At 42.9% G+C, this 27,956-nt stretch overlaps 2 protein-coding genes across 2 annotated transcripts in view; both read left to right on the forward strand.

Annotated features, from left to right (window-relative positions):
- The window catches only part of LOC136885238 (adenylyl cyclase 78C), a 1,041,122-nt gene that overhangs the window by 472,496 nt on the left and 540,670 nt on the right, over positions 1–27,956 (forward strand). The window lies entirely within an intron of this gene.
- LOC136885638 (E3 ubiquitin-protein ligase sina) lies at positions 985–27,840 on the forward strand. Its single transcript, XM_068230241.1, has 3 exons — positions 985–1,307; positions 20,135–20,448; positions 27,009–27,840. The coding sequence occupies exons 2-3, from the start codon at positions 20,135–20,137 to the stop codon at positions 27,559–27,561; spliced, it is 867 nt and encodes a 288-aa protein (XP_068086342.1). The 5' UTR covers positions 985–1,307; the 3' UTR covers positions 27,562–27,840.

Consider the following 27,956-nt stretch of genomic DNA (forward strand, 5'->3'; position numbering starts at 1 on the left):
CTCATCGGAGGGTCTGCCTTACAAGGGCTGCACTCGGCTAGAAATAGCCACACGAAATTATTATTAGTTAATAGTGTCGGATAAACTCCAAGTCTTTCGTTCGTTCGTAATCTGGTTACCCTCGGACTTAGCGAGGGATCCCACCTCTACCGCCTCGAGGGCAGTGTCCTGGAGATGCAGACTTTGGGTCAGGGATACAACTGGGGAGAATGACCAGTACATCGCCCAGGTGGCGATGCTTAACAGGGGCCTTGTGGAGGGATGGGAAGTTTGGATGGGACAGGCAAGGAAGAGGGAAGGAAGCGACCATGGCCTTAAGTTAGGTACCATCCCGGCATTTACCTGGACGAGAGGTGGGAAACCACGGAAAACCACTTCCAGGATGGCTGAGGTGGGAATCGAACCCACCTTAACTCAGTTGACCTCCCGAGGCTGAGTGGACCCCGTTCCAGCCCCCGTACCACTTTTCAAATTTCGTGGCAGAGCCGGGAATCGAACCCGGACCTCCGGGGGTGGCAGCTAATCACGCTAACCACTACACCACAGAGGCGGACTCCAAGTCTTTCACGAGACATATTTTACATGTCGACATCGTACGATATTCAACACTAAATGGATTTTTCCCGCCCTTTATAAATTCACCACTGCCGGGTTTGAACCCGCAGTCGTTGTGTTCGGAGGCCAACACTATTACTGATCCACAGAGGTTTTTCATTAACAACTTCAGAATAGATGAGCCAGGTTTATTCTTGGAACTGTTTAGCCTATGGGTTTACTGGAACTCATGCGTGAATCCGAAGAGTATTTCCTTTCCGTATAATGAACGACATTACAGCTGAATGATGTAATAATGTATTTCACAATACGTGGGAACATCCCGGTGATTCCGTATACCGAGACAGGGTCATTTCAGTTGAACCAATTCAGTGAAGCCTGACACACACTCGTTGGGAGTTCAGTGTGGCAACGCCGCCGGTTGTTCTCTTCATAGCGGTACAAACGACACACTGAGTCAGGTAGAGAAGGCTGTGACGCAGTAACCAACCAGGCCGTGGAGAACGTGAGTCGATCCGATAAGGAAGAAAAAGCTAACCTGCTTTGCTCTCCTTTTACAAGTTATCAGACTCTGCCGCAGGGAGCGTGTTTGTGTGTGTGCGTTCGTGAATCAGCTGGACTTTAATTGTAAAAGTATTGATAACGGATGACACTCACTACAGCAAGAAGTTAGTGCATTTGAAATGCGCACTTAAGAGACGCGTGAAGGGGAATCACACGAAGCGGAACAGAAGAGAATATAACCTTAAAAGGTAAGTGTGCTTCAGCTATCATTTTATCTTTTACCGCCATGTCCATGTGTGACGTCATTCTCTGATCCCATTTCCTGGTCCAACGTAAGCCGGAAGTCACTCGTAACAATGTTTTTCTGTTGTATTATTATTATTATTATTATAATTATTATTATTATTAATAATAATATTATAATGTTGTGGAGCCTAAGATATGAATATAGCTGGCAAGTTGGAATAGATTTGTTTGATGTGTTGGTTTCATAGAGATGTTACGAGCAGAGCTTAGGACAAGAAAGTGTGACAGATTGTTGACTTGAACAAAAATATAGGTTATTATTAAAATAGCCTACGAACATGAATGTATGCCGTTCTGACATACGCTTTAAAACAAATTAAACTTATCTTCTTATTCTTATGCTTCCTGATCTTGCCCGGTTAGGTACTTAATGTTAATATGGCCCAGTTTTACGATCTGGTACCCTTCGTAATATCAATCCTGTGTGAAGAAATACTTGTAGGCCTATTGGCTAGTGCGTGTTTCTGTGGTGATTGGTAGTGTGGTGTGAGAAGAGATGTGTATTATGATCAGTGTCGGATTTTCCAATATGTAGAGTAGGCTGCCGCCTGTGGGCAGATGAAATTTAGACCCCATATAGTAAATTATGAGCCTCCGTGGCTCAGGTGGCAGCGCGCCGGGCTCTCACCGCTGGGTACCGTGGTTCAAATCCCGGTCACTCCATGTGAGATTTGTGCTGGACAAAGCGGAGGCGGGACAGATTTTTTTCCGGGTGCTCCGGTTTTCCCTGTCATATTTCATTTCATATGTCATTCATTAATCATTGCCCCAGAGGAGTGCGACAGGCTTCGGCAGCCGGCACAATTCTTATCCTCGCCGCAAGATAGGGGTTTCATTCATTCCATTCCTGACCCGGTTCAATGATTGGAAACAGGCTGTGGATTTTCATAGTAAATTATGTGGCTGTGTGTACTGCGAATAAATTTACAACAAATTTGCGAACATATTCTGAATTACAATGGCGAGCTGAATTTCTAAATGTTTGTCGTGCGAATAACACTTGTCTTTCATGAATCATGCAGCTCGACACCTGTTTCCATAGTTGACACATAAGGATGTCCTCAGCGACCAGTTTTATTGTCCACATTTCCTTCCTCATTTTTAAAAACAAAGTGCAAGCAATATTTCCAAATGTTATGACAGCATTGAGAATACATAGGAGTCTCATGACAACAAAAATGTTGCTGCTTCTTCTACCGCTTTTTCCACACCTTGTGGGGTCGCGGGTGCGAATCACGTGTGGATTTGGCCCTGTTTTACGGTCGCATAACCTTCCTGACGCGAACTCTATGTGGAGGGATGTAATCACTATTGCTTAATCATTTTAATGTTATGTAACACTGCTTTCCTCTGAAGTAACTGGAATTTTAATATAATCTTAATAACTTGATAATGTTTGCCTATTTTTACTTGTTTTATTAACAGTTGGGGTGGAATTAAATACTTGGTAGGAGATATTTGTCAAGGGGTCCCCGAAGACCTAAGTGCGTATGGATAGGGTTTTGATCCGCACCGATTATGAGAAAAAACAAACCAATTGAAATGGCGTATGGCTTTTAGTGCCGGGAGTGTCCGAGGACATGTTCGGCGCGCCAAGTGCAGGTCTTTTGATTCGACTCCCTGGGCGACCTGCGCGTCGTGATGAAGATGAAGTGATGATGAAGACGACGCACACACCCAGCCCCCGTGCCAGCGAAATTAACCAATGATTGTTAAAGTTCCGGAACCTGCCGGGAATCGAACTCGGGACCCCTGTGACTTAAGGCCAGCACGCTAACCATTTAGCCATGAAGCGGGACAATAAAACGCATACCATTCAGTTGTAATTCCTTATAATTAAATTATTTTATTTGTAATTTTTGATAGCAGTAAGCCCGTAAATACAGTAACTGCGTGCAGAGCGTGTCCTACTCTTTGGCCGATTGAACAGCGTACAGGCCTGTGGTTCAAAGGGTCACTTGTTCGATTCAAGGTCGGGCCGGACTTGAGACACGTCAGTTCCTATGGCTCGGAGGTTTGTATTCCTCTTAATCTTCACATATAGTACGCGAACCTTTTCTTGAGCCCAAGTTCCCATTCAGCACTATGGAGCTCAGGGCTCAAGAAGAGGTTCGCGTACTATGCATACAACATAGCACATACATATATACACTCTATAGTGAATATATCCCTTCATATAGGGTTGGTGTCAGGAAGGGCATCTCGCCGTAAAACTGAACTTAATCCATTTACTGCATAGTGCTGACCCCGAAGGTTGGGAAGAAGAGATACTCAAGATTTTAAGTAATACTGAGAATATTTGGTATAGACATGGATCGAACTATTGTAAACATTTATGTCACTGACTCAGCATTTTAGGCCGAAGGAAGTTCCCCCTATTTTTTTTTCTTCTTCTGTTAAAATGTTCTCAGTCCGCTGGGGATTAACCGTGTGATCATAAGGCGTCAGTTGAGTTTTATTATGGATTCAAGTTGCTTTACGTCGCACCGGCACAGATAGGTCTTATGGCGACGATGAGATAGGAAAGGACTAGGAGAGGGAAGGGAGCGACCATGGCCTTATTTGGGATACATTGCAAGCATTTGCCTAGTGTGAAAATGGGAAACCACGGAAAACCATCTCGGGGCTGCCTCACAGCTCACAGCTGCATGGCACCGCCAACTCGCTCGGCTAGTTAGTTTTCATTTGTGTTGGATCCTCCTAGGATTTCGATGCCTAGCTCTAAATTATGTTAATTAGCACACTGTCTGTTATGTTGGTGACGGAGGTTCAGATCTTGTGCGATGTTTTAGTAATCATTAGACCATAGCTGAGATTGGCGTCTGGCTCTGTTCCCGGCGTGGATGGGGACATGGAATACATTCTGTAGTATCCTCTGCCAGCTGTAGATGATATCTGGAATGGGTAACTTGCCAAGGGACTATCAACTAGAGAGGATGGGCAAGTGGATTTCTTGGCCACCACAGGGTCCGTAGCTGAGTCTGGAATTGGCTTCCACTTCATAGTACCAGGCTCCTTACTTACATCCTTCCTGTCCGCCCTTTCTTAGTCAAATCTTCTCTTAAGTTCATAATAACATTAGATTAATAGTCATACTTATTTAATCCGTTCCCGTCCAGAGTTGGTTTTTCCCTTGAACTCAGCGAGGAATCCCACCTCTACCACCTTAAGGGCAGTGTCCTGCAGCGTGAGGCATTTGGTCGTGGTTACAACTAGGGAGGAGGACCAGTAGCTCTCCCAGGCGGCCTCACCTGCTGTGCTGAACAGGGGCCTTCTGGGGGATGTGAATATTGGAAGGGATAGACAAGGAAGAGGGGAAGAAGCGGCCGTGGCTTTAAGATAGGTACCATCCCGGCATTTACTGGAAAAGAAGTGGAAAACCACGGAAAACAATAATAATGTTATTTGCTTTACGTCCCTCTACTTTTACGGATTTCGAAATTCACGGAAAACCATTCAAGGATGGCTGAGGTGGGAATCGAGCCCTCTCTACTCATTGACCTCCCGAGGCTGAGTGGACATGTTCCAGTCCTCGTTCCACTTTTCAAATTTCGTGATAGAGCCGTGAATCCAGCCCGGACCTCCGAAGAGGGGTGGGGGCAGCTAATCAACTAACCACTACACCATACAGGTGGACGAATAATAATAATAATAATAATAATAATAATAATAATAATAATAATAATATATACATATACATACATTTATTGAACATAACAGGCGACTTCGCCCCTATACATGTTCACATGCAATAATAATAATAATAATAATAATAATAATAATAATAATAATAATAGTAATAATAATAATAATAATCATAACGATAAAATGAATAATAAATAATAATAATAATAATAATAATAATAATAATAATAAAATGGATAATAATAATAATAATAATAATAATAATAATAATAATAATAATAATAATAATAAGGATAATAATAATAAGAATAATTAGCAGTCATTAGCTGAAGCAGTTCACTCACTCAGTGTTCATCCAGTGTCCTTATTATGCTCTGTACTTGCGTCACATTCTTGTTACTGACCTACACCTGATCAATAATCAAACAACAACACTCAGCATTTCAGCACTTGCATTCCAGCTAACTTTAAAACAAACAGACCATGCAATCCTGTCCTCTTACCCAACTCCACCTAACTAAGTACTCAGTCCCTATATTCCCTAATCCATTAGAATTTTAACATACTATCCCCTTCCCTTATACAGATAACTATTCCACCCCCCTATTCCCCTGCCCACCCTCTAACTCACTCTCCTTCATTTTACTCTCGCAGGCCTTTTTTGTCGCACAAAAATACCTGTTCAATTCACCCCCTTTTTCCCATTGTTTAATAATCCATCTCAGTATTGCGTTCTCATCCCCTCTCCCCAATATTTCCCGATGCTCGGCACTCAATAATCCATGTCTTAACCCCCTCGTTACCTCACAGTCTCTTAGCAAGTGAAACTCATCATTCACATCTCCACAAAGTACACACCTTGTCTTATCCCTCCCCTGTAACCAGCCTGTATTCCTTGGCAAACCTAAAAGCCACCACATCATCCCATATCGTTTTGACCTATCGACGTATCTAATATTCAACCCTGCTATCTCCTCTATTTTCGTCAAAACAGTCAGCGAATTTCTTAGTCTGCTTTCCCCCAATAATTTCTGCCTATGGATATCTCTAATTCTCCTTTCCAGTATATTCATCCCTCTCACTTCTGTCTTTGACCAAACCTCCCCCCACAGGTGTCCTAATCCTATCCTCTCCAAATATCCCTTTATTTTTTCTAACCATCCACCCTTATACATGCTCTTAAATTGCTGTACATATGCTGCCTGTAATACTCTCCCACCTTCCTGTCTTTTTAAATTCATCCAGTATCTAACTATTCTTTTCACACCCTCTGATTCCAAATCCTCCCCACACATTAATTCCGCCCCTACATTTGCTGTACACCTCGGTAAGCCCATCACTAACTTAGCAAAACTACTAACAATCCTTCTTAGTTCCTCTCTTTTCTCATCCAGCCCCCAAACTTCTGCTCCGTATAATACCCTCCCAACGATTACCGACCTGAACACGAGTCGCAGTGTTTTATAACTGATCCCCGGGTACTTGAGTAGCAAATTTCTGACTGAGGCTAAGGCTGCCAATCCTCTATATTTCACTCTTTTGATCTGGTCACTCCAAGTTCCTTTATCATTAAAAATAACTCCTAGATATTCCAACTTCCTTACCTGTTCCAATCTTTCTCCCTGAATTACCCAAGATCACAAGAGAGGAAATCCGGAGAGTGATAAGCAGAACCAGAGCGAAGTCGGCCGGGGGGTGTAATGGTATAAATAACAAGTTTTGGAAGGAAATTAGTAAAAATGAGATAATGATAGAGGGCATGGTTAAACTATTCAATAGGATATTTGAGGGAGGAAATTACCCTAAGGAATGGGAAACAGGAATTATATGCCCTATATACAAGGGGAAGGGTAGTAGGAACAATGTGAACAGTTATAGAGGTATATCTCTGTTGGATTCTTTGAGTAAAATATATACTGGGGTGCTAGCGAACAGAATAAGCGGGTGGGCGGAAGAAAATGAAATTTTGACAGATTACCAAGGGGGATTTAGGAAAAAGAAAAGAACAGTGGATAATATAATGATAGTAAAGACTATTTTAGAAAAGTATAAGAATATGGCTAGAAGTACGGTTTATGTAGCAGCAATAGATTTTGAGAAAGCTTTTGACAAGGTGAATAGAGAGGCCCTACTAGAGAAATTAGGTAGGTTAGGGATTTCGGAGAAGATGTTGAGGGCAGTGGAAGGAATATATAGGGACGTCAGGTTTTGTGTAAAATTGGGAGAAGGGAGAATGAGTGGACCATTAGAGTCCAAGGTGGGTTTAAAACAAGGATGCAAGTTATCGCCAATACTGTTTATTTTATTTATCAACGATATTTTAGAGGGGTTTGGGGCAGAAAATTGGGCTGTACCAGTAATTAATGGTTTGGAAGTACCAGGACTGATATTTGCGGATGATGTGTTATTGATGACGCTAACTTCAGGGGCGATGAATAGGGCCTTAGAGCCAGTGATGCTATTTGCGAGGAAATGGGGATTGAAAATTAATGGAAATAAGTCTAAAATATTGGTAGTACAGGTGGACAAAAGAAGAAAGATAGAAGGGAATTGGGTAATAATAATAATAATAATAATAATAATAATAATGTTCGCCGCTATGTTGTAGTGGTTAGTGTGATTAGCTGCCACCCCCCGAGCGAGGACTGGAACGGGGTCCACTCAGCCTCGGGAGGTCAGCTGATTAGAAGAGGGTTCGATTCCCACCTCAGCCATCCTCGAAGTGGTTTTGCGTGGTTTCCCACTTCTCCTTCGAGCAAATGCCGGGATGGTACCCAACTTAAGTCCACAGCCGCTTCCTTCCCTTTTCCTTGTCTATCCCTTCCGATCTTCCCTTCAAAGCCCCTGTTCAGCACAGCACGTGAGATTACCTCGCGACCCAAAGTCTCGCGCTCCAGGACACTGCCCTTGAAGCGGTAGAGGTGGAATCTCTCGCTGATTCCAAGGGATAACCAACCTGGAGGGTAAACGGATTAAGAAATAAGAAGAAGAAGAATGTGTACATTAATACAATTGCTTGGGGGAGAAACTACAACTTGATCTGATAAATTCTTCCTAAATAGAGCAGTGCAAGAACATTATTTAAAAAAAAAAAAGTTAAACACACTAACTCCACTTGTTTATGTAAGGGGTGGGGCCTGCCTAACCTAGCACAGCTTCCTTATGTCCGGTTCTACGTTTGTTACTTTTTTCGCCGTAAGTCTGAATCAAAATGTATTCGCATATTTATTATTTTGGGTACACAAGAGAAGAAAGCTCACTCTCCTCTCACATAGATAAGTTGTGCTGGAATAGAAACGATGACACGGTTCCACTTTTAATTCCTCCATAACAATTATCTCTGTATATGGTAGGGGTTGTAGTAAGACCGCAATTAGAGCATGGTTCCAGTGTATGAGACCCCCCGCCATTACCAGGGTTATATGATACGCGAATTGAGAAAGAAAAGAAAGGAAAGCAGCACGATTTGTTCTAGCTGATTTCGGAATGAGTGATTTGAAGGAAATGAGGCAATCAGGACGAAATACTCAACCACTATTGCTGAGGTTGTGACGCCATCCCTGTCCCTTCGTTGTGACACTTCCTCAAGACTGGAAGAGCGGAGGTATAGTACCAGTCTTAAGGGAAGGGAATAATAATAAACCGTAAAAATAGTTAGTGGGACGTAAAGCAAATAACATTATTATTATTATTATTATTATTTCTTAATCCGTTTACACTCCAGAGTTGGTTTTTCCCTCGGACTCAGCGAGAGATCCCACCTCCTCCGCTTCGACGGCAGTGCCCTGGAGCGTGAGACTTTGGGTCGGAGGATACAACTGGGGAGGAGGACCAGTACCTCCCCCAGGGCCAGACAAGGAAGAGGGAAGGACGTGGCCGTGGCCTTAAGTTAGGTACTATCCTGGCATTTGCCTGGAGGAGAAGTGGGGAAACCACGGAAAAAACACTTCGAGGATTGCTGAAGAGGGAATAGAACCCTACTCTACTTTTCAAATTTCGTGGCAGAGCCGGGATTCGAACGCGGACCTCTGGGGGTGGCATCTAATCAGACTAACCACTACACCACAGGGGCGGACATTATTATTATTATTATTATTATTATTATTATTATTATTATTATTATTATTATTATTATTATTATTTTGAAGGAACAAAGAAAAATACAAAAATATTGTTTTTGTGAATATAGCAGAATGTACAGAATTCTTCTACCAGTCGTGCGTACCAGCATCCGTAGTCTCGCGCGCCAGTAGTGGTACACGTACCGCAGTTTGGGGACCCCTGTTCTAAACCATCTGTGAGAATTGGTATCATACGAAACACTCATAAAACTATAAATAACATTTCTGCTTTTTAAAAGTATGCCCATGCTTCACTCATCACACAAGTCAGCTGGTTGCGTTCTGCAAGTGACGTATTATGATTACGACATCCTAGATCAGATTTCTTCTCTCCAGTTTTTTGCCCCAACTCTCTCCGAAAACTTATCCGCATTGCTAACCGCGACACTGTAGGCGATGAGAGTCTTAGCCAACCAGGACTGTCCTTTCTTTCTTAATCTGTTTAGCCTCCAGGGTTGGATTTTCTCTCGGACTCCGCGAGGGATCCCACCTCTACTTCCTCAAGGGCCGTGTCGTGGAATGTGAGACATTGGGTCGGGGGATACAACTGGGGAGAATGACCAGCACCTCGCCCAGGCGGCCTCGCCTGCTATGCTGAACAGGGTCCTTGTGGGGGGATGGGAAGTTTGGAAGGGATAGACAAGAAAGAGGGAAGAAAGCGGCCTTGGCCTAAAGTTAGGTACCATCGCGGCATTTGCCTGGAGAAGTGGGAAACCACAGAAAACCACTTCCAGGATTGCTGAGGTTGGAACCGAACCTACCTCTACTTAGTTGACCTCCCGAGGATGAGTGGACCCCGTTCCGCCCTCGTACTTCTTTTCAAATTTCGTGGCAGAGCCGGGAATCGAACTCTGGCCTCCGGGGGTGGCAGCTAATCACACTAACCACTACACCACAGAGACGGCCCCAGTACTATCCTTCTTCGAGAAATCACAACTTGTCGTCTCTCTCAGCTTCAAAACTGAGGAATTCGATAGATTGTCCCATTGAACCGTATCATCAGTAATGAAAGCTTTCAATACTCGTTTTTCTTTTTTCTCTTTACCATTCACATGAATGTGAACACCCCTTATCAAGGCCTTCATTCACCTGTTGGTTGAACATTTCGTGATAATTTGATAATGTTCCTTATCTGTCAGGTGCGTCTGTGCTGGTAATCTCCAACACCTTGCTTTATCACTAGAGACTAAGACAGTGTTGCCAAGTTCGCAAATGCTCCACCTTTTTAATACATACTCTTAAAATATCATTTAACATTTTTGTTGTAAGTTTTGTCAGTCTATCAAACCTGTAATTCCTTCTTTCTATCTTAATCCGTTTACGTCCCTGGTTGCTTTCTCCCTCGGACTCAGCGAGGAATCCCACCTCTACCGCCCCAAGGGCAGAGTCCTGGAGCGGGAGATTTTCGTTCGGGGGATACATATGAGGAGGGGGGCCAGTACCTCACCCAGACGACCTCACTTGCTATGCTGAACAGAGGGGCCTTGTTGGGGGGATGTGAAGATTGGAATGGATAGACAAGGAAGCAGCTGTGGCCGTAAGTTAGATACCATCCCGGCAATTGCGTGGAGAAGAAGTGGGAAACCACGAAAAACCTCTTCGACGATGGCTGAGGCTACTCATTTGATCTCCCGAGGCTGAGTGGACCCCATTGTAGTCCTCATACCACTTTTCAAATATCGTGGCTTGGACGGGAATCGAACCCGGTCCTCCGGGTGTGGCTGCTAATCACTCTAACCATTACACCACAGAGGAGACTTCTGGGGGAATACACATCCTAATACTTGAAATAAACCACCTGTTCCAGTTTTGTATTCTGTGCCTGATAATCGACCCACTTAAGGTCTCTTTCTTACTGACATCACTTTATTTCTAGAAATGATCATTTACAAAGCAACCCCCTGTGAGTGGGGGACGCAGATGAAGAATACACCCACAGTATCCCCTGCCTTTCGTAAGAGACGACTAGGGGATGATGGATCTTGAACCATGAGATTACCTGTGATTAGTACCATCACGCGAGGAACACCATGGGTTTATGTTGCCAGGGATCGGTACCACTATGTCCAGCTCCATGGCTAAATGGTTAGACCGCTGGCCTTTGGTCACAGGGGTCCCGGGTTCGATTCCCGGCAGGGTCGGGAATTTTAACTATAATTAGTGACTTCCGCTGGCACGGGGGCTGGATGTATGTGTCGTCTTCATAATCATTTTATCCTCATCACGACGCGCAGGTCGCCTGCAGGTGTCGAATCGAAAGACCTGCATCTGGTGAGCCGAACTTGTCTTCGGACACTCCCGCCACTAAAAGCCATAAGCCATTTCATTTCAGTACCACTATGTGAGGAACACAATGGGTTTACGTTGTCAGGGATCAGTACCACTATGCGAGGAACACCATGGGTTTACGTTGTCAGGGATCAGTACCACTATGTGAGGAACACCATGGGTTTACGTTGCCAGGGATCAGTACCACTATATGCGGAACACCATGGGTTTACGTTGCCAGGGATCAGTACCATTATGTGAGGAACACAATGGGTTTACGTTGTCAGGGATCAGTACCACTATGTGAGGAACACCATGGGTTTACGTTGTCAGGGATCAGTACCACTATGTGAGGAACACCATGGGTTTACGTTGCCAGGGATCAGTACCACTATGTGAGGAACACCATGGGTTTACGTTGTCAGGGATCAGTACCACTATGTGAGGAACACAATGGGTTTACGTTGTCAGGGATCAGTACCACTATGTGAGGAACACCATGGGTTTACGTTGGCAGGGATCAGAACCACTATGTGAGGAACACCATGGGTTTACGTTGTCAGGGATCAGAACCACTATATGCGGAACACCATGGGTTTACGTTGTCAGGGATCAGTACCACTATATGAGGAACACCATGGGTTTACGTTGTCAGGGATCAGTACCACTATATGAGGAACACCATGGGTTTACGTTGTCAGGGATCAGTACCACTATATGCGGAACACCATGGGTTTACGTTGTCAGGGATCAGTACCACTATATGCGGAACACCATGGGTTTACGTTGCCAGGGATCAGTACCACTATATGTGAGGAACACCATGGGTTTACGTTGCCAGGGATCAGTACCACTATATGCGGAACACCATGGGTTTACGTTGCCAGGGATCAGTACCACTATATGAGGAACACCATGGGTTTACGTTGTCAGGGATCAGTACCACTATATGAGGAACACCATGGGTTTACGTTGCCTGGGATCAGTACCACTATATGCGGAACACCATGGGTTTACGTTGCCAGGGATCAGTACCACTATATGCGGAACACCATGGGTTTACGTTGCCAGGGATCAGTACCACTATATGAGAACACCATGGGTTTACGTTGCCAGGGATCAGTACCACTATATGAGAACACCATGGGTTTACGTTGTCAGGGATCAGTACCACTATGTGAGGAACACCATGGGTTTACGTTGTCAGGGATCAGTACCACTATATGAGGAACACCATGGGTTTACGTTGCCAGGGATCAGTACCACTATATGCGGAACACCATGGGTTTACGTTGTCAGGGATCAGTACCACTATATGCGGAACACCATGGGTTTACGTTGCCAGGGATCAGTACCACTATATGAGGAACACCATGGGTTTACGTTGCCTGGGATCAGTACCACTATATGCGGAACACCATGGGTTTACGTTGCCAGGGATCAGTACCACTATATGAGGAACACCATGGGTTTACGTTGTCAGGGATCAGTACCACTATATGCGGAACACCATGGGTTTACGTTGCCTGGGATCAGTACCACTATGTGAGAAACACCATGGGTTTACGTTGTCAGGGATCAGTACCACTATATGAGGAACACCATGGGTTTACGTTGTCAGGGATCAGTACCACTATATGAGGAACACCATGGGTTTACGTTGTCAGGGATCAGTACCACTATATGCGGAACACCATGGGTTTACGTTGTCAGGGATCAGTACCACTATATGCGGAACACCATGGGTTTACGTTGTCAGGGATCAGTACCACTATATGAGGAACACCATGGGTTTACGTTGTCAGGGATCAGTACCACTATATGAGGAACACCATGGGTTTACGTTGTCAGGGATCAGTACCACTATATGCGGAACACCATGGGTTTACGTTGTCAGGGATCAGTACCACTATATGAGAACACCATGGGTTTACGTTGTCAGTGATCAGTACCACTATATGAGGAACACCATGGGTTTACGTTGTCAGGGATCAGTACCACTATATGCGGAACACCATGGGTTTACGTTGTCAGGGATCAGTACCACTATATGCGGAACACCATGGGTTTACGTTGTCAGGGATCAGTACCACTATATGAGGAACACCATGGGTTTACGTTGTCAGGAATCAGTACCACTATATGAGGAACACCATGGGTTTACGTTGTCAGGGATCAGTACCACTATATGCGGAACACCATGGGTTTACGTTGTCAGGGATCAGAACCACTATATGAGGAACACCATGGGTTTACGTTGTCAGGGATCAGTACCACTATGTGAGGAACACCATGGGTTTACGTTGCCTGGGATCAGTACCACTATGTGAGGAACGCCATATGTTTACGTTGCCTGGGATCAGAACGAAACAGCCACCCCTGTGTTGGCAAGGATGCTGAAGTCATCAGGTGTATATCCTTCTCACGATATCTGTAAACAATACAAATCCAGTTCAAAAATCTGTACTCTGAATCAGATGTTAAATATACACGTGAAACTGTTTTCGTTAGGAAAAGGCTATGCTTGAATGCATTTCTCTGAATTTCTTTCATATTCAAGTTCTCTCTTTGTTTCCTTTTTCATTCTTTTTCTGGCACCTCTGTCTATTACATCTTCCCCTACTCTAATATTATTTTCCCGTTCTAACTCCAATTTCAACAACACTACACAGCACCATACTAAGAATGAAAACGTGCCAACAAGCTGTATGACAATAATGAGACCAGCAAACAACAATAATAGAGAGCTCGTGGTATTACAACAGTAATATTGTCAGCAACAAATCCCCGCTTTTATTGAAGAAAAAAATACATAATTTAAACGGAGGCATGGCTGTCACAGCAGCTGTGATGGACTTTATATTCTTTGATTCACTTACACTGGTGGATATTGTACATTTTGATTAGTTGCTCCTCAAATATGGACCATCATTCAGCACTCTTCGTTTACTCTACCTTCTAAACTGAAGAAAAAGAAAACGAAGCCGGAGAATGTAGGTGCAATCCCTGTGATAGGACAGGGAAATCAGGTCGGAACATTTGCCACACTGTTGCATGAATTGAGAATGGACGATGGCAAGTTGTTTAACTACTTTCGGATGTCAGTATCCTGCTTTGATGAGCTTCTGCATAAGTTACACAACCATCTCCTTCGGGAAAACACCAAAATGAGGGACTCCATACAACCTGCTGAATGACTGAACTAATCACCAATTTTTTACTCATTTTTATTTACCAGGCATTCTCGAAATCACTAGAAGTTTCACGGCAAATCTGTCGCCATGCCTCTGTTGTTTTTGTTCTGGATTTGCATTCTTCCAAATATTCGTCCAATACCACTGGTCTTTCTAACACTAAAGTTCTCATGTTCTCAATGTATTTCGGTATCCATAACAGCAAGCTATCAATCAATCAGTCAATCAATCAATCAATCAATCCAATCAATCAATCCAATCAATCAATCACTACTGATCTACATTTAGGGCAGTCGCCCAGGTGGCAGATTCCCTATCTGTGTTTTCCTAGCCTTTTCTTAAATGGTTTCAAAGAAATTGGAATTTTATTGAACATCTTCCTTGATAAGTTATTCTAATCCCTAACTCCCCCTCCTATAAACGAATATTTGCCCCAATTTTTCCTCTTGAATTCCAACTTTATCTTCATATTGTGATCTTTCCTACTTTTAAAGACACCACGCAAACTTATTCGTCTACTAATGTCATTCCATGCCATCTCTCCACTGACACCTCGGAACATACCACTTAGTCGAGCAGCTCGTCCCCTTTCTCCCAAGTCTTCCCAGCCCAAACTTTGCAACGTTTTTGTAACTCTACTCTTTTGTCCGAAATCCCGCAGAACAAATCGAGCTGCTTTTCTTTGGACTTTTTCCAGTTCTTGAATCAAGTAATCCTGGTGAGGATCCGGTACACTGGAACCATACTCTAATTGGGGTCTTACCAGAGACTTATATGCCCTCTCCTTTACATCCTTACTATAACCCCTTACCGCAGTAAATCACACAGGCAAAACACACGAATAAATTAATAAATTGAAAAATAAATATAGCAAATTGAGCAACGCTTCCGATGAGTGGGCGCAGATCTACTGACGACGCGGACGCGGTCGACCCGCTTTTGTGTGATGACATTCATAAATACTAATGTCCAATAAGAACTGATCGTGGGCTCGGAACTGCGTCTCTCTACGGACACCCCGCTAAAACATTTCTCCCGCGCGTGGTTAGTCTCCGCCTCCGCGTCATCTGAATGGTTCTATTTGAACAATCAGTTCTCAGTTTAGGCAGACCCGCGGATAAGCGCGTGATCGCAGCGTCCTTTCCGAAATGCCTGTGAAGACCTTGAATGGTATAGCCCACTGATCCTGATAGATGCTGCGATCCTTCCTGTTTCTTTGCTTATAGGTAAGTGCAATAATTATTGCTTTCCTCCTATCAGAAGGTATCTTACATTCCATGGCAATCCTATTACCGTACTCTTTAAAGCCATTTCATCCCTGTTGTTATTTTTCTTCACAACGTTATGTCCAACTAAGCAGCGCGATTGAACTTATTTAACAGATTAATTTTGCTTTCTTCTCTTCCCAGAGTCTCTTCATTTTCTCGCTGTTTTTTCTCTTCCTTTATTCCGTCTATGCAGTGTTGGTTCTCATGTAGGGTTTTTCAGCAAAATGATGTTTGCTCACCAACCTGTCCCATAAAATTTCACCTGTTATGCTGATTTCTTTGAAGTTTATTACAATTTCGATTATCCAATTATTCTTGACGTTTAGTGAGGAGGCATAGTTAAATATCTTTTTAGTAAGTCTTCCGTTACTGTCCATTCTTTGAATATGGCCATAAAATTTCAGTCGTCTTTTTCTAATAGTATTTGATATTTTATTAGAATGTTGGTATAATTCAGGAGACCTCCTTTTCATCTACACTCCTATGCTTACTGGGCCAAATATTTTCCAGATTTGTCTTTCTTGTTTTTTCTAAAGTTTTAGTGTTCTGCGAAACAGATCCCATACCTTGTCTTTATTTATTGGTAAGAACTGGGGATATTAGTAAATTACGGGATATTAGTAAATTATATCGTTTTTTCAAAGGACCTCCTAAGTCCAACCTTTTCAGCTTGTTATCTGTTCTACAGGTGTATATGTGTTTCTAGGAAGGATCGCTAAATCATGAGCAAAAGCTAGACAGTTAATCATTACACCGTTCTTCGAACCTCCAATGTATACTTTGGTTGAGTAAACCTTTCTTGTTAAGTTATTTTCCCCCATTCACGGATAACCTTACCCAACACGCATTTAAATAATAATTTCGTGGGGCTATATCTAACCGAGTGCAGCCCTTGTAGGGCAGACCCTCCGATGAGGGTGGGCGGCATCTGCCATGTGAAGGTAACTGCGTGTTATTGTGGTGGAGGATAGTGTTATGTCTGGTGTGTGAGTTGCAGGGATGTTGGGGACAGCACAAACACCCAGCCCCCAGGCCAATGGAATTAACCAATGAAGAATAAAATCCCCTACCCGGCCGGGGATCGAACCCGGGACCCTCTGAACCGAAGGCCAGTACGCTGACCATTCAGCCAACGAGTGGGACACGCATTTAAAGAGAATCGGTGATAGTCCATCGCCCTGCCTTACTTATTATTATTATTATTATTATTATTATTATTATTATTATTATTATTAGTATTCGTTATGCCCATTCAAAGAGAGCGTTTGAACTTGTTCGTTGGCCTGATGGTTTTCGCTTTCTTGTCCTCCCAAAATCTCTTCATGAACGCACTGTGTTACATCTTGCGTTCTGCGGACGACTTCCTACCAGTTTGCCTTTTAGATTTCTCCACAAATTTGTTTGGCTACTATTGTACTAAAGGTTCCACGATCTTCTATGATGTCGTCTGTGGTATTCACATCTTGCAGGTCCGCCTTAGTTTCTTTTTGCCTTCTTTGAGCTGATTACTTTAAATACAATGTTTTGGTGAGTCTACCGCTGTCCATTGTATAGATATGGCCGTAGCGTCTCTTGCATACAGCATTGGTGAACCTGTCAGTTAATGAGTAGAGGTCCGCCGTTCTCATCTTAATACACATTCAATTTTCTATCGTGGGACCATAAATTTTCCGGAGAATTTCCTTTTCTTGCTGTTCAGTTTCTATAATTTGAGTGGGACCCCCAAGGGATATATTTTCTGAGGCATATAAAGCTTTCGGCAAAACGTCTTGTAATGTCGTAATTTTGCATTACGCGACATGACTCCTTTGTTGTAGTAATTTTATGTTAGTCTGTACACCTTATGGAGTTTAGTGGCTCTCTCTACTGTTTATTCCCAATGGTAGTATGATTTCTCCAATGTATTTGAAGGAGGACACTTGTGAAATTGTGCCGGTTTCCATCTCTAGCTATGTTTTCTTATGTTGATGTAGATTTTCATGTACTAGTTTTTTTTTCGTACGATATCTGGAGGCCTGCCTTTGATGCTATATTGTGTAATCTCTGTACAGCGTATCTAGTTTCATCCCTTGTCTTAGTAATGATTGCTAGATCATCAGCGAAGGCTAAACATTTCACCTTGTCTTTGCTTCCCAAATTTCCGATGCTCACATCTTTGACGTCCCTTTCCCATTCTCTAATAACTACAGTAAGTTAAACAGAAGTCCGGCCCGGCGGTGTAGGGGGCAACGCGTCCGCCGGCCGGGTCAGGGGTTTGTAATTGTAAATGATTAATAGCCACAGGACTGGGTGTTTGTGTCGTCCTTAACGTTCCTTTCCTCACATTCAGCACTCTACTCTTCCGCAATTCCAATTACACGCAGCTTCATATCATATGGTACAAGTAGGGGCAAAAGATCTCTATAGGTCGACGCCCTAAACAAATACACTGAAGAAAATGGAAATTGCAACACCCAGAAAGAGTGGTGCTACGTTGCTGCAATTGAACATGCAGGACGAGTGTTCGGTTGTGATTCGATTATTACACTTTCAGGTCCCTCTGACCCCAAGTTTGGACAACAATCAATACAGGATGTGCCACGAGCTGCAATACATTGATGAATTCGTCGAGGCATGGAGTCAATAAGGCCCTGGATCGCTTCCTGAGGAATTGTGGCCCATGCTTGCTGCACTTCACGGGTCAGTTGTTCCAGATTTGTGGGTGGCTGAGGACGGTTGGCCAGTTGTCGACCCATCATGTCCCACACATGCTCAATAGGACTGAGGTCCGGGGATCAGGCGGGGCATTCTTAGGTTGTGATGTCGTTGAGAGCTTCTCTGGAGATGCGTGCAGTGTGAACCCGGGCATTGTCCTGCTGAAACATCCCATTAACAATGTTCGCTATCATAGGGACAACCACTGGATTGAGTACCCTATCAACGTACTGTCGAGCAGTCATAGTACCCTCAACAAGCACTAATTGTGATTTCACATTAAAGCCAATAGCTCCTCAGACCATAATGCTTGGTTTTGGCCCTGTGTACCTCTCGACAATAAGATCTGAGCGGCCCCTCTCCCCGGTACGTCGGCGCACACGATTCCGGCGATCACTGAGGGCTAGACAGAAGCGCGATTCATCACTAAAGACGACCCTATGCCATTCGTCGACCCACGTCGATCTTTCTCGACACCAGGCCAGCCTTACATGTCGCTGTTGTGGGGTCATTGAAACACCTTCTGCAGGGACACGGGCTCGTAAGCCAGCTGCATGCAGGCGATTACCAACTGTTTGTTGTGTAACGTGCGGTGCCAAAGCTGCTCGAATTTGCGCTGCTGTTGCATGGGGTTCCATCCGGGCCATCCGAATGATGCGGCGATCCTCTCTCACAGTTGTCTCTCGCGCTGGGTCTGTGCCAGGTCTACGAGTGTGGGTACCTTCATTTGACCACTGCTGCCATACACGTTGTACCGTAGATGCCTGTCGGCCAACACGTGCAGCGACAGTCCTTAGCGATAATCCAGCCTCACACAGCCTAATTATCCGAGCCCTCTCAAACGGCGACAGTTGTTGATAACGTGCTCTTCCCTGTCGTCGAGGCATGTTTGACGGAGAGCACTTCACTGCACAGACAGACAGACAGACAGACAGACAGACAGACAGACAGACAGACAGACTGCAAGTCAACTACGCTACACCAGAGTCCATATACTGGAGTTGATTCCTCCGCGACCAATCACGGGGGAGATCTGTAGCAACAATCCAATGGGTCTGAAACTTTGATCGTTTACATATCTGCATGGCATCGTTGCATACCTTGAAAATCAACACAAACGACCAATGCCTTCATGGTGTTGCACTTTCCATTTTCTTAAGTGTAGCATTAAAAAAAGTTAAACAGAATAGGGGGGGATGCCGTCACCTTGACGAACGACCGCTCAGAAATTTCCCGAAGGAATTATTATTATCGGAACCGACTATCAACTATGAAGAGATGTTAAGTACAGAACAAAACCAACAGAACCAACCGAAGCGAAATCGGGAGGTTGTGGATTCGGATCCCAATGGTGTCCGGTTGGCCATTTTTGTTCTGTACTTAACATCTCTTCAACACGTACTAAATGTACGTACACGACTTAATAGGTTGAAAGTTGGTTTCAATTACAATGCGGTCGTGAAAATTCAATATTCATTGATTTATTATTATTATTATTATTATTATTATTATTATTATTATTATTATTATTATTATTATTATTATTATTATTATTGAATGTTGTTTTCTCTTTGTCAAGATGAGTACTGTAGAGATGGTTTCCCCGGATCGAGCCAAGAGGGCTCTGCAGATGCTGCGCTGTTTCCTCTGTAAGCAGTACATGCTCCCACCCATCTCGTCCTGCATCAACAACCATCGACTGTGTGTGGAGTGTGTGAGGAAGAACCAGACCCAGTGTCCTGGCTGCAAACAGAACTACTTGGGAACGAGGACTTCTGCTCTCGAAGAACTGGCCACTTCTCTCAGATACCCCTGTCGGTACGACGCTGAAGGCTGTGCGGGTACCTTTCCTCTGGAAGAGATCAACATTCATGAGCGATACTGTGTTTACAGGTGAATAAATAGTACATACTGTGGAATGTGATCGTTTTGAATTTTATATTATTACTAGCAAGATACCCGTGCTTCGCTGCGGTATTATACTGAAATTTACAATTGGATGCTTTACGTTTTATATATAATCCGCCGAAATTCGCGATCTGACCCGTTTTCTGAGAGAATCCGCCAAAATTTGCGATCTGACTCGTTTTCTGAGAGATTACGACAAAGTTCCTCCCATTTTTCAATCTTTCTTTCCAGTAATCGATTTCGTACTTCCCGGGCTACGTCCAGGTATTCCACCCGGTCAGTTGGATCCCTAAATCTTTGCCATATTTTCCTATAAGCATTTTTAACATGGATCAAATCCTTGAGGAGATCCGGCGTGGTGTCGTCTTGGGTGCGTTGGCGGTACTGAACCTGCGGCCGGACTGCATTCGTAGTCATTACCCGTCCAGGGTACATTTCCAGCGCGGTCCGCACATTTTGACGACGGTCCTAGATATTATTATTATTATTATTATTATTATTATTATTCTGGACCCCACAGCAAGATGCAAGACGGCTACTTGGCGGTAAATTACATCTGCTGCCATTGTCATTACTGACAATGTGATCAGCACCATTGTCGCGGTTAGGCAAGTGCGCGGGATTTCTGGCGATACGAATACCATACTTCCGTGCATTACTGAACTTACTATAGAGGTGAACAATTGCACGGTCAATCTCATTCCTATCGTTTATTTCAAATGTGTTTAAATGTTTATTTTATGCCAGGAGAATCTACTGTAATCTAAGAACATTCTCCAAAGGAAAAGATGGCTCTTGAAAACGAACCCAGGAAGGATTAAAAATGATCGGTTTATGATCAGAATGAGTACATTGAAAATCCACAGCCTGTTTCCAGTCATTCGACCGGGTCAGGAATGGAATGAATAAAGCCCACATCTAGCGGCGGGGATAGGAATTGTGCTGGCTGCCGAGGCCTGTCGCACTCCACTGGGGAAATGATTAATGAATGACAAGTGAAATGAAATGAAATGATATTGGAGAGTGTTGCCGGAATGAAAGATGACAGGGAAAACCGGAGGACCCGGAGAAAAACCTGTCCCGCCTCCGCTTTGTCCAGCACAAATCTCACATGGACTGACCGGGATTTGAACCACGGAACCCAGCGGTGAGAGCCGGCGAGCTGCGGCGTGAGCCACGGAGGCTCTTTATAAGTACATTATGAACGGTAAAATCAATTGGTCTCACCTCTTTTTTCACCCCACCGCCGTTAAGTTGATTTACCCCCCCCCCCCAAAAGGAGATGTGTTTATTTTTGTTTAAAGGAGATTCCAAATACCAATGTTCACGTCTGTTACTTTCAGTTTTGAGATATAAGTATCCCCATAAACATAATTACCTTTTTCTTCACTTCCTTTCACACTACCCCCCTTAAGTGAATTTTCCGGCAAAAATACTTGTTTGTTTAATAGTAAAGGATATTCTAAATACCAATTATCACGACTCTAACATCTTCAGTTTTTGAGATATGTGTCCTCATGAAAGGAGTTTAAATCCTTTTCACTTCCGCCCTCCAACATGATTCCCCCCCCCCCCAAACGCGTTTTTCTTTGTTTTTAAAGGATATCCAAATACCAATTGTCACGTCTGTAATAACTTTAGTTTTTATTAGATGTAAGTATCCTCATACAATTAATTCAATTAATTTTTAATTATTTCACCTCCCCCCCCCCTCATTGAATTTTCCCAGAATACGTTTTTCTTTACTTTTAAAACAAATTCCAAATACCAAATTCCACGTCTGTAACATATTCAGTTTTGAGATATCAGTATCCTAATTAAAAGAATTCAACCCCATTTTCAGTCACCCAAGTGGTTTTTCCGAAAACTTAAAAGACCACGTTTCTTTATTTTTAATAGAGATAAAAAATACCATTTGTCAATTCTCTAACATGTTAAGTTATGAGATATACTGTAGAAATTCTCATTTTAAAATTTCAACCCGTTTTTAGTTCCCCTTAAGTGGAGTTTCCAAAAACAAATGACCTATGTTTCTTTACTTTTAGAGGAGATTCCAAATATCAATTTTTTACAGGAGCACAGTTATAAGCATAGGGAAGGCGAAGTACTCTGCCGAGGACCAGACAGTGGGGCCGTCCAAACTTGAATCTTCAGGGAAGAAGAGGAATAAGGCTAAATCGGTAAAGGAATTAGATTCTTTTCAATAAGATGCGATTCGTCGGCATATTTACGCCTATTACCGTAGGAAAGAATATGGACTTATATTCCAGTATATAGATTTCTGTTCGTGTTGTGTATCGTAAGTCAGCTGTTTGTATTCGTAACAGTTTGGCACCGCCGTCTGACTTCCGGTTATTTGTCAAGTCAAAACTCTTAAAAACAGAACTATAGTGTAGCATTCTTATACGGTTAATTGCAACAGAGGCAGAGTGACATTATCCCGCCCTCTAAAGCTGACCGTGCCTGTACGAGCTCTGTATATGTGTTCTTCAGATGGGACGTGATAAACGTGGTGAATGTCCTCCTGGCGAGTGTCCAATGAATTTTCAGTAACACATGCTAACCGTGAACAGGCTATATATCTACGGCACAAGAGAGGACGGTGCTTGCACATGACTGATATACACGGTCCTCAGCAACGACCCATATTAGTGAAGTGACTCTGGCCCCACCGCCAGACCGAGCGGGCGTATTCGAACATGACTGGCAGGGAGGTGCCTCTTTAGATGAACAGCTGAGTTATTACTCTACTAGTCATAGTAGTCACTATTTTAACACGTATCACAGGAGAAAATGGGAAGAAGTCTCGTCGATCGAAGTGTTTGGGAATGAAATACAGTGAAATTTCGATGCTACGATACTCGGTGGACCAGAGAAAAATCTTGCTGTAGACAGTTAATTCAGGGGCGGCGCTAAGAAGCATAGGCCTTAACTGCTAGTGTTTATTTCAAGCAGTACCACCCGGGGTAAATTACCCCATTCACCTATTTAAAAAACTTAAAATGTTTTTGTTTGAATTCGGGTGTTATAATAAGAATGATGTTCAATGGAAAATTATTTCCGGTTTCAGATTGAAATAGGCTGCATGTGCGGAGTTTCCACAGTTGTGTTGTTTTATTGCTCAAGATCTGGCAGTCATCCAATTATTTCTATCTTATGTGTATTATTGTTGTTGTTTTTATGAAAACATGCACAGTAAAAACATTGATTTCAGTAATATATGTGTTAACATTTTCCTCATTTTGTAATGAAAGAATTTCCCCCTGGGCAATTTTAGTGGGGGGGGGGGGGAGAACCTTTGAGATAAAATCATCGGTGGGGGGAAAACCCTCCCTTCAACCCCGCGATTTCGCACCATGCATTGCAGTATTCTTTGTCAAGGCGACTGAAATACCCCTGTCTGGGAGACCGATTACCTCGGATTGAGTAGGGGTATTTCTTATCTCGTGTTCAGTTAATTTATAATTGTTAGGTACTTCAGTTAGTCAGCCTCTGTGGTGTAGTAGTTAGTGTGATTAGCTGCCACCCCCGGAGGCCCGAGTTCAATTTCCAGCTCTGCCACGAAATTTGAAAAAGTGGTACGAGGAATGGAACGGAGTCCACTCAGCCTCGGGAGGTCAACTGAGTAGAGGAGGGTTTGATTCCCACCTCAGCCATCCTCGAAGTGGTTTTCTGTTCTCCTCCAGGTAAATGCCAGGATGGTACCTAACTTAAGGCCACAACCGCTTCCTTCTTTTTTCCTTCTCTATCCCTATCTCCCATCCCCCTACAAGGCCCCTGTTTATCATAGCAGGTGAGACCGCCTGGGCAAGATACTGGTCCTCCTCCCCAGTTGTTTCCCCCTCACGCTCCAGGACACCGCCCTTGAGGTGGTAGAGGTGGAATCCCTCGCTGAGTCCGAGGAAAAAGTCAACCCTGGAGGGTAAACGGATTAAGAAAAAACTCGTTTTTGTCTGTTCAGACTTGTTTTTCATCTTAAATATTTACAGTATTATGTTGTTCTTATCACCGCTCAACACTACTGCAAGCATCGGAAATGACAGGCTATTTCATATTCTGTACAGACAGGGGAAACATACGAAGATCTTATTGCACTGAGAGTCACCAAGTTTCTCCGAAATACAACCAAACCTCTAAAGAAAATTCGTGAGTGCTTACAAGATGAACAGCTCCTGCCGGAAATAACGATGATTCCTTCATCCACTCACTCACTCACTCACTCACTCACTCACTCACTCACTCACTCACTCAATCAATCAATCAATCAATCAATCAATCAATGAATCAATCAATCATCGATCTGCATTTAGGGCTGTCGCCAGGGGGCAAATGCCCTAACATTTCTTTACCCAGTCTTAGACACTTCGTGTGTCCAATTTACGAGGTATTTTATGAACAGAAATACGATCATTAAAGTATTTTTGTTTTTTGTTTTGCCATTAGCACGAAAATCTATATTTATTGTATTGTAATAATATCTGTGATTCAATATTATTCATTCAAAATACGCAGAACCTCGATTTCGATAGTCACTGGAGTTATGAGTTTTTGGAGTAAGAGCAACGCAATTATTCAAGTAAGGTTAGGTTGAAGGAAGAATCCCACCTTCCAATACTTGTTTGATTTTTACTGCTAGTCTATGTAACTGTGAAACATGATCCAGCTTAGAATCTAATGGCATTATTTAAAAAGTACATATTTCCTTCCTAATGCCGGCCCCGTGATGTAGGGGTAGGGTGCCTGCCTCGCGCCCGAAGGCCCCGGGTTCGATTCCCGGCCAGGTCAGGGATTTTTCTCTCGACCTGAGGGCTGGTTCGAGGTCCACTCAGCCTACGTGATTAGAATTGAGGAGCTATCTGACGGTGAGATGGCGGCCCCGGTCTCGAAAGCCCAGAATAACGGCCGAGGGATGCGTCGTGCTGACCATATGGCCCCTCGTAATGTGCAGGCCTTCGGGCTGAGCAGCGGTCGCTGGGCAGGCTAAATCCCTTTCAAGGGCGTTAAGTGCCGTGGGGAGTTTCGTTCCTAATATGGAACATCTTCAGCTCAAAAATGGGGATACACAAATTGGCATGAATGAAATCAAATGTTCCTTCATGTTGAGCTCAACAAGCCAGAGTTGAAGTTTGAGGTAAAAACCTGATGGAAGGAATTTTCTCTCTTCAAAATGCTGGAGAAGTATCTTGACGATAGACCTATAAATTTGTAAATGTAAAATTTAAAATACGATGACTGGGGGAAACTCCTTAAGGATAACCGAAATTGACGTTAAGTTTTAGTTATAAAGTTTTAAGGGGAGGTGTTAGCCCCTATACTAACAATGTTAAATTGCCATACTTTGTGACCCGTTTTCTCTGGAACCGTTAGCCCCACGAATATAAAATTTGGTATGCACTTATGGTGATACCTTGTATGTACACTGAGTTTGTTTCAAGTAGTTCTTACTGAATATAAAATTTCAAGGGATATTTTTCTCTAGCACTCAATTTTTAGAACATTTTTCATCAAAAATGTATCCATAACATCCTTACAACTGCAAGTTGGGAGTTAGGAGTAACTCAGTCGATTGATCATTGGTATCATTATGTATTAACAAAAACTCATTTTTCTATGATGAGAAGTTTCTGAAAAAATGGGTCATTTATACAAGAAAAGTTAATTTTCAGAAAAATGAACTTAAAAGTTTCGACATATATCAGTGAATCCCTGCAGCATACTCTGGGTTGTCATCATCATCATCCTCATTCTCAGTCTTTCTAAATTGCCTCTTGTGCTTCCTAGCTTCCTTAATAAAGTATTTGATATCCTTATCAGCTCCTTTAAAACTATCAATTTCTTTAAGCGCTCTCACAGTGTTTTTAATGGGTTCAACGTTTAAATGTTTCAAAACACATATCCTTCCAAAATTACCATCATTAAAGGTCAACACAGCAACAGATACACCAATTCACAAAGTTTCCAAGCCAACAAACACATTCTTAAGGATTCGAGTCCACACAACATTGCTGAATGACTCGTTGGGGTTTTGCGTCTTGCCGTGCAAACATTTCTTCAGCAAACTTGGATCAGCAAGAGCTGATTGCATTATGCAGCAAATCCAATGATACAACAATATATCTCTCAACTCGAAAGCATGAATTATACAAGATAACTAAGGAGGGAAAGAAAAAGGGGGTGTGGCACCTAATGCAGAATGCTTATCAAACGTCTATTTAAACTATTAGGAGGGTCGTTAAACGCAAGATTTTGCTTTGGACACTTAACTGAGGTTATAAGGGACACACAACACACAAAATTTAATTTTTGATTTTTTTTCACCCAATTGGGCTAACACCTCCCCTTAAGATGTTGAAGGGAGTTTCCCGGCCGGTCCCGTTATGTTTACTTCTTCCCTTACGTCGTCAGCTGATAATGATGATTATGATTATTAGTATTATTATTTACTTGTTATAATGTGATGAGAAAATTTATTTTATTTTCATGAGTGCTTGTAATACTTGTACCATTCATTGTAATGTGCCTTACGTGTGTATTTTCTCTCGTAGACCTTACGAATGTCCCCTGAGCAAGTATACAAAATGTACCTGGAAGGGTCAACTCTCCTGGATCCACTACCACGTCAGTGCTTCGCACCAAGGATGTTGTGTGACGTTCCACGACCCCACGGCACGTACTGTGGAATGGCAGATCAGTAAAAACGGCTGCTTCACTGACTACACTCATGTCGTGTTTGCGTTCGGCGAAGTGTTTCTCTACCACAAGAAATTTGACTATGATAAGAAAAGACTTTGCATCGCTATCCAGTACCTTGGTCCTGTTGCCAACTCCACAAAATTTAAATACAAGCTTAAATTTATCCGTAAGGATAGCACTCAAGTGCTATCGATGAGTCATGTGGCTCACCATGAAGACGAGAAAATAGACATGGTTTTCTCGACGGGGGATTGTGTTGTCGTGTACTACGAGACCTTGTCATTGCTAAGTAGAAGTATAATGTTGTTTAAGATTTATAAACTCGGGGACGTAAAAGTTTTTAGAGGTTATGTTGATACCAGTGCAAAGAAACATTCTTTACCAAATCTTCATATTACGAAGTAAAACAGTTTGAACAAATTCGCTGTACAGGTAATCAGACAGTTTCAGCATAAAATTGTGACGAGAAATCGATTCTACTTTGGAGTCATGAAAGGATTATGTTGTTGATATTGCAAGAACAACTTAAATCTATTTTGCATGAGCAATATCAGCAGGAGAAAGAAAAATTTGTGTACAGTTGAACGCTTACTTTTGTATGGTGCGAAAACCATCTGCTTTTGGATGACAAGTTGATATGTAGGAGATAGAAATTACTAAGGTTACCATATTTCTTACTTGTAATTGGATCTCCCAGTATATAGATGAGTTTTGATGCATACCTTTTCCACTTTCCACATAGACAAAATTTCTCACATATTTATGATCACAAACTTCATTTGACTTAATTTGGCATAATT

Source organism: Anabrus simplex, chromosome 14, assembly GCF_040414725.1.
Source record: "Anabrus simplex isolate iqAnaSimp1 chromosome 14, ASM4041472v1, whole genome shotgun sequence".
Taxonomy (NCBI): Eukaryota; Metazoa; Arthropoda; class Insecta; order Orthoptera; family Tettigoniidae; genus Anabrus; species Anabrus simplex.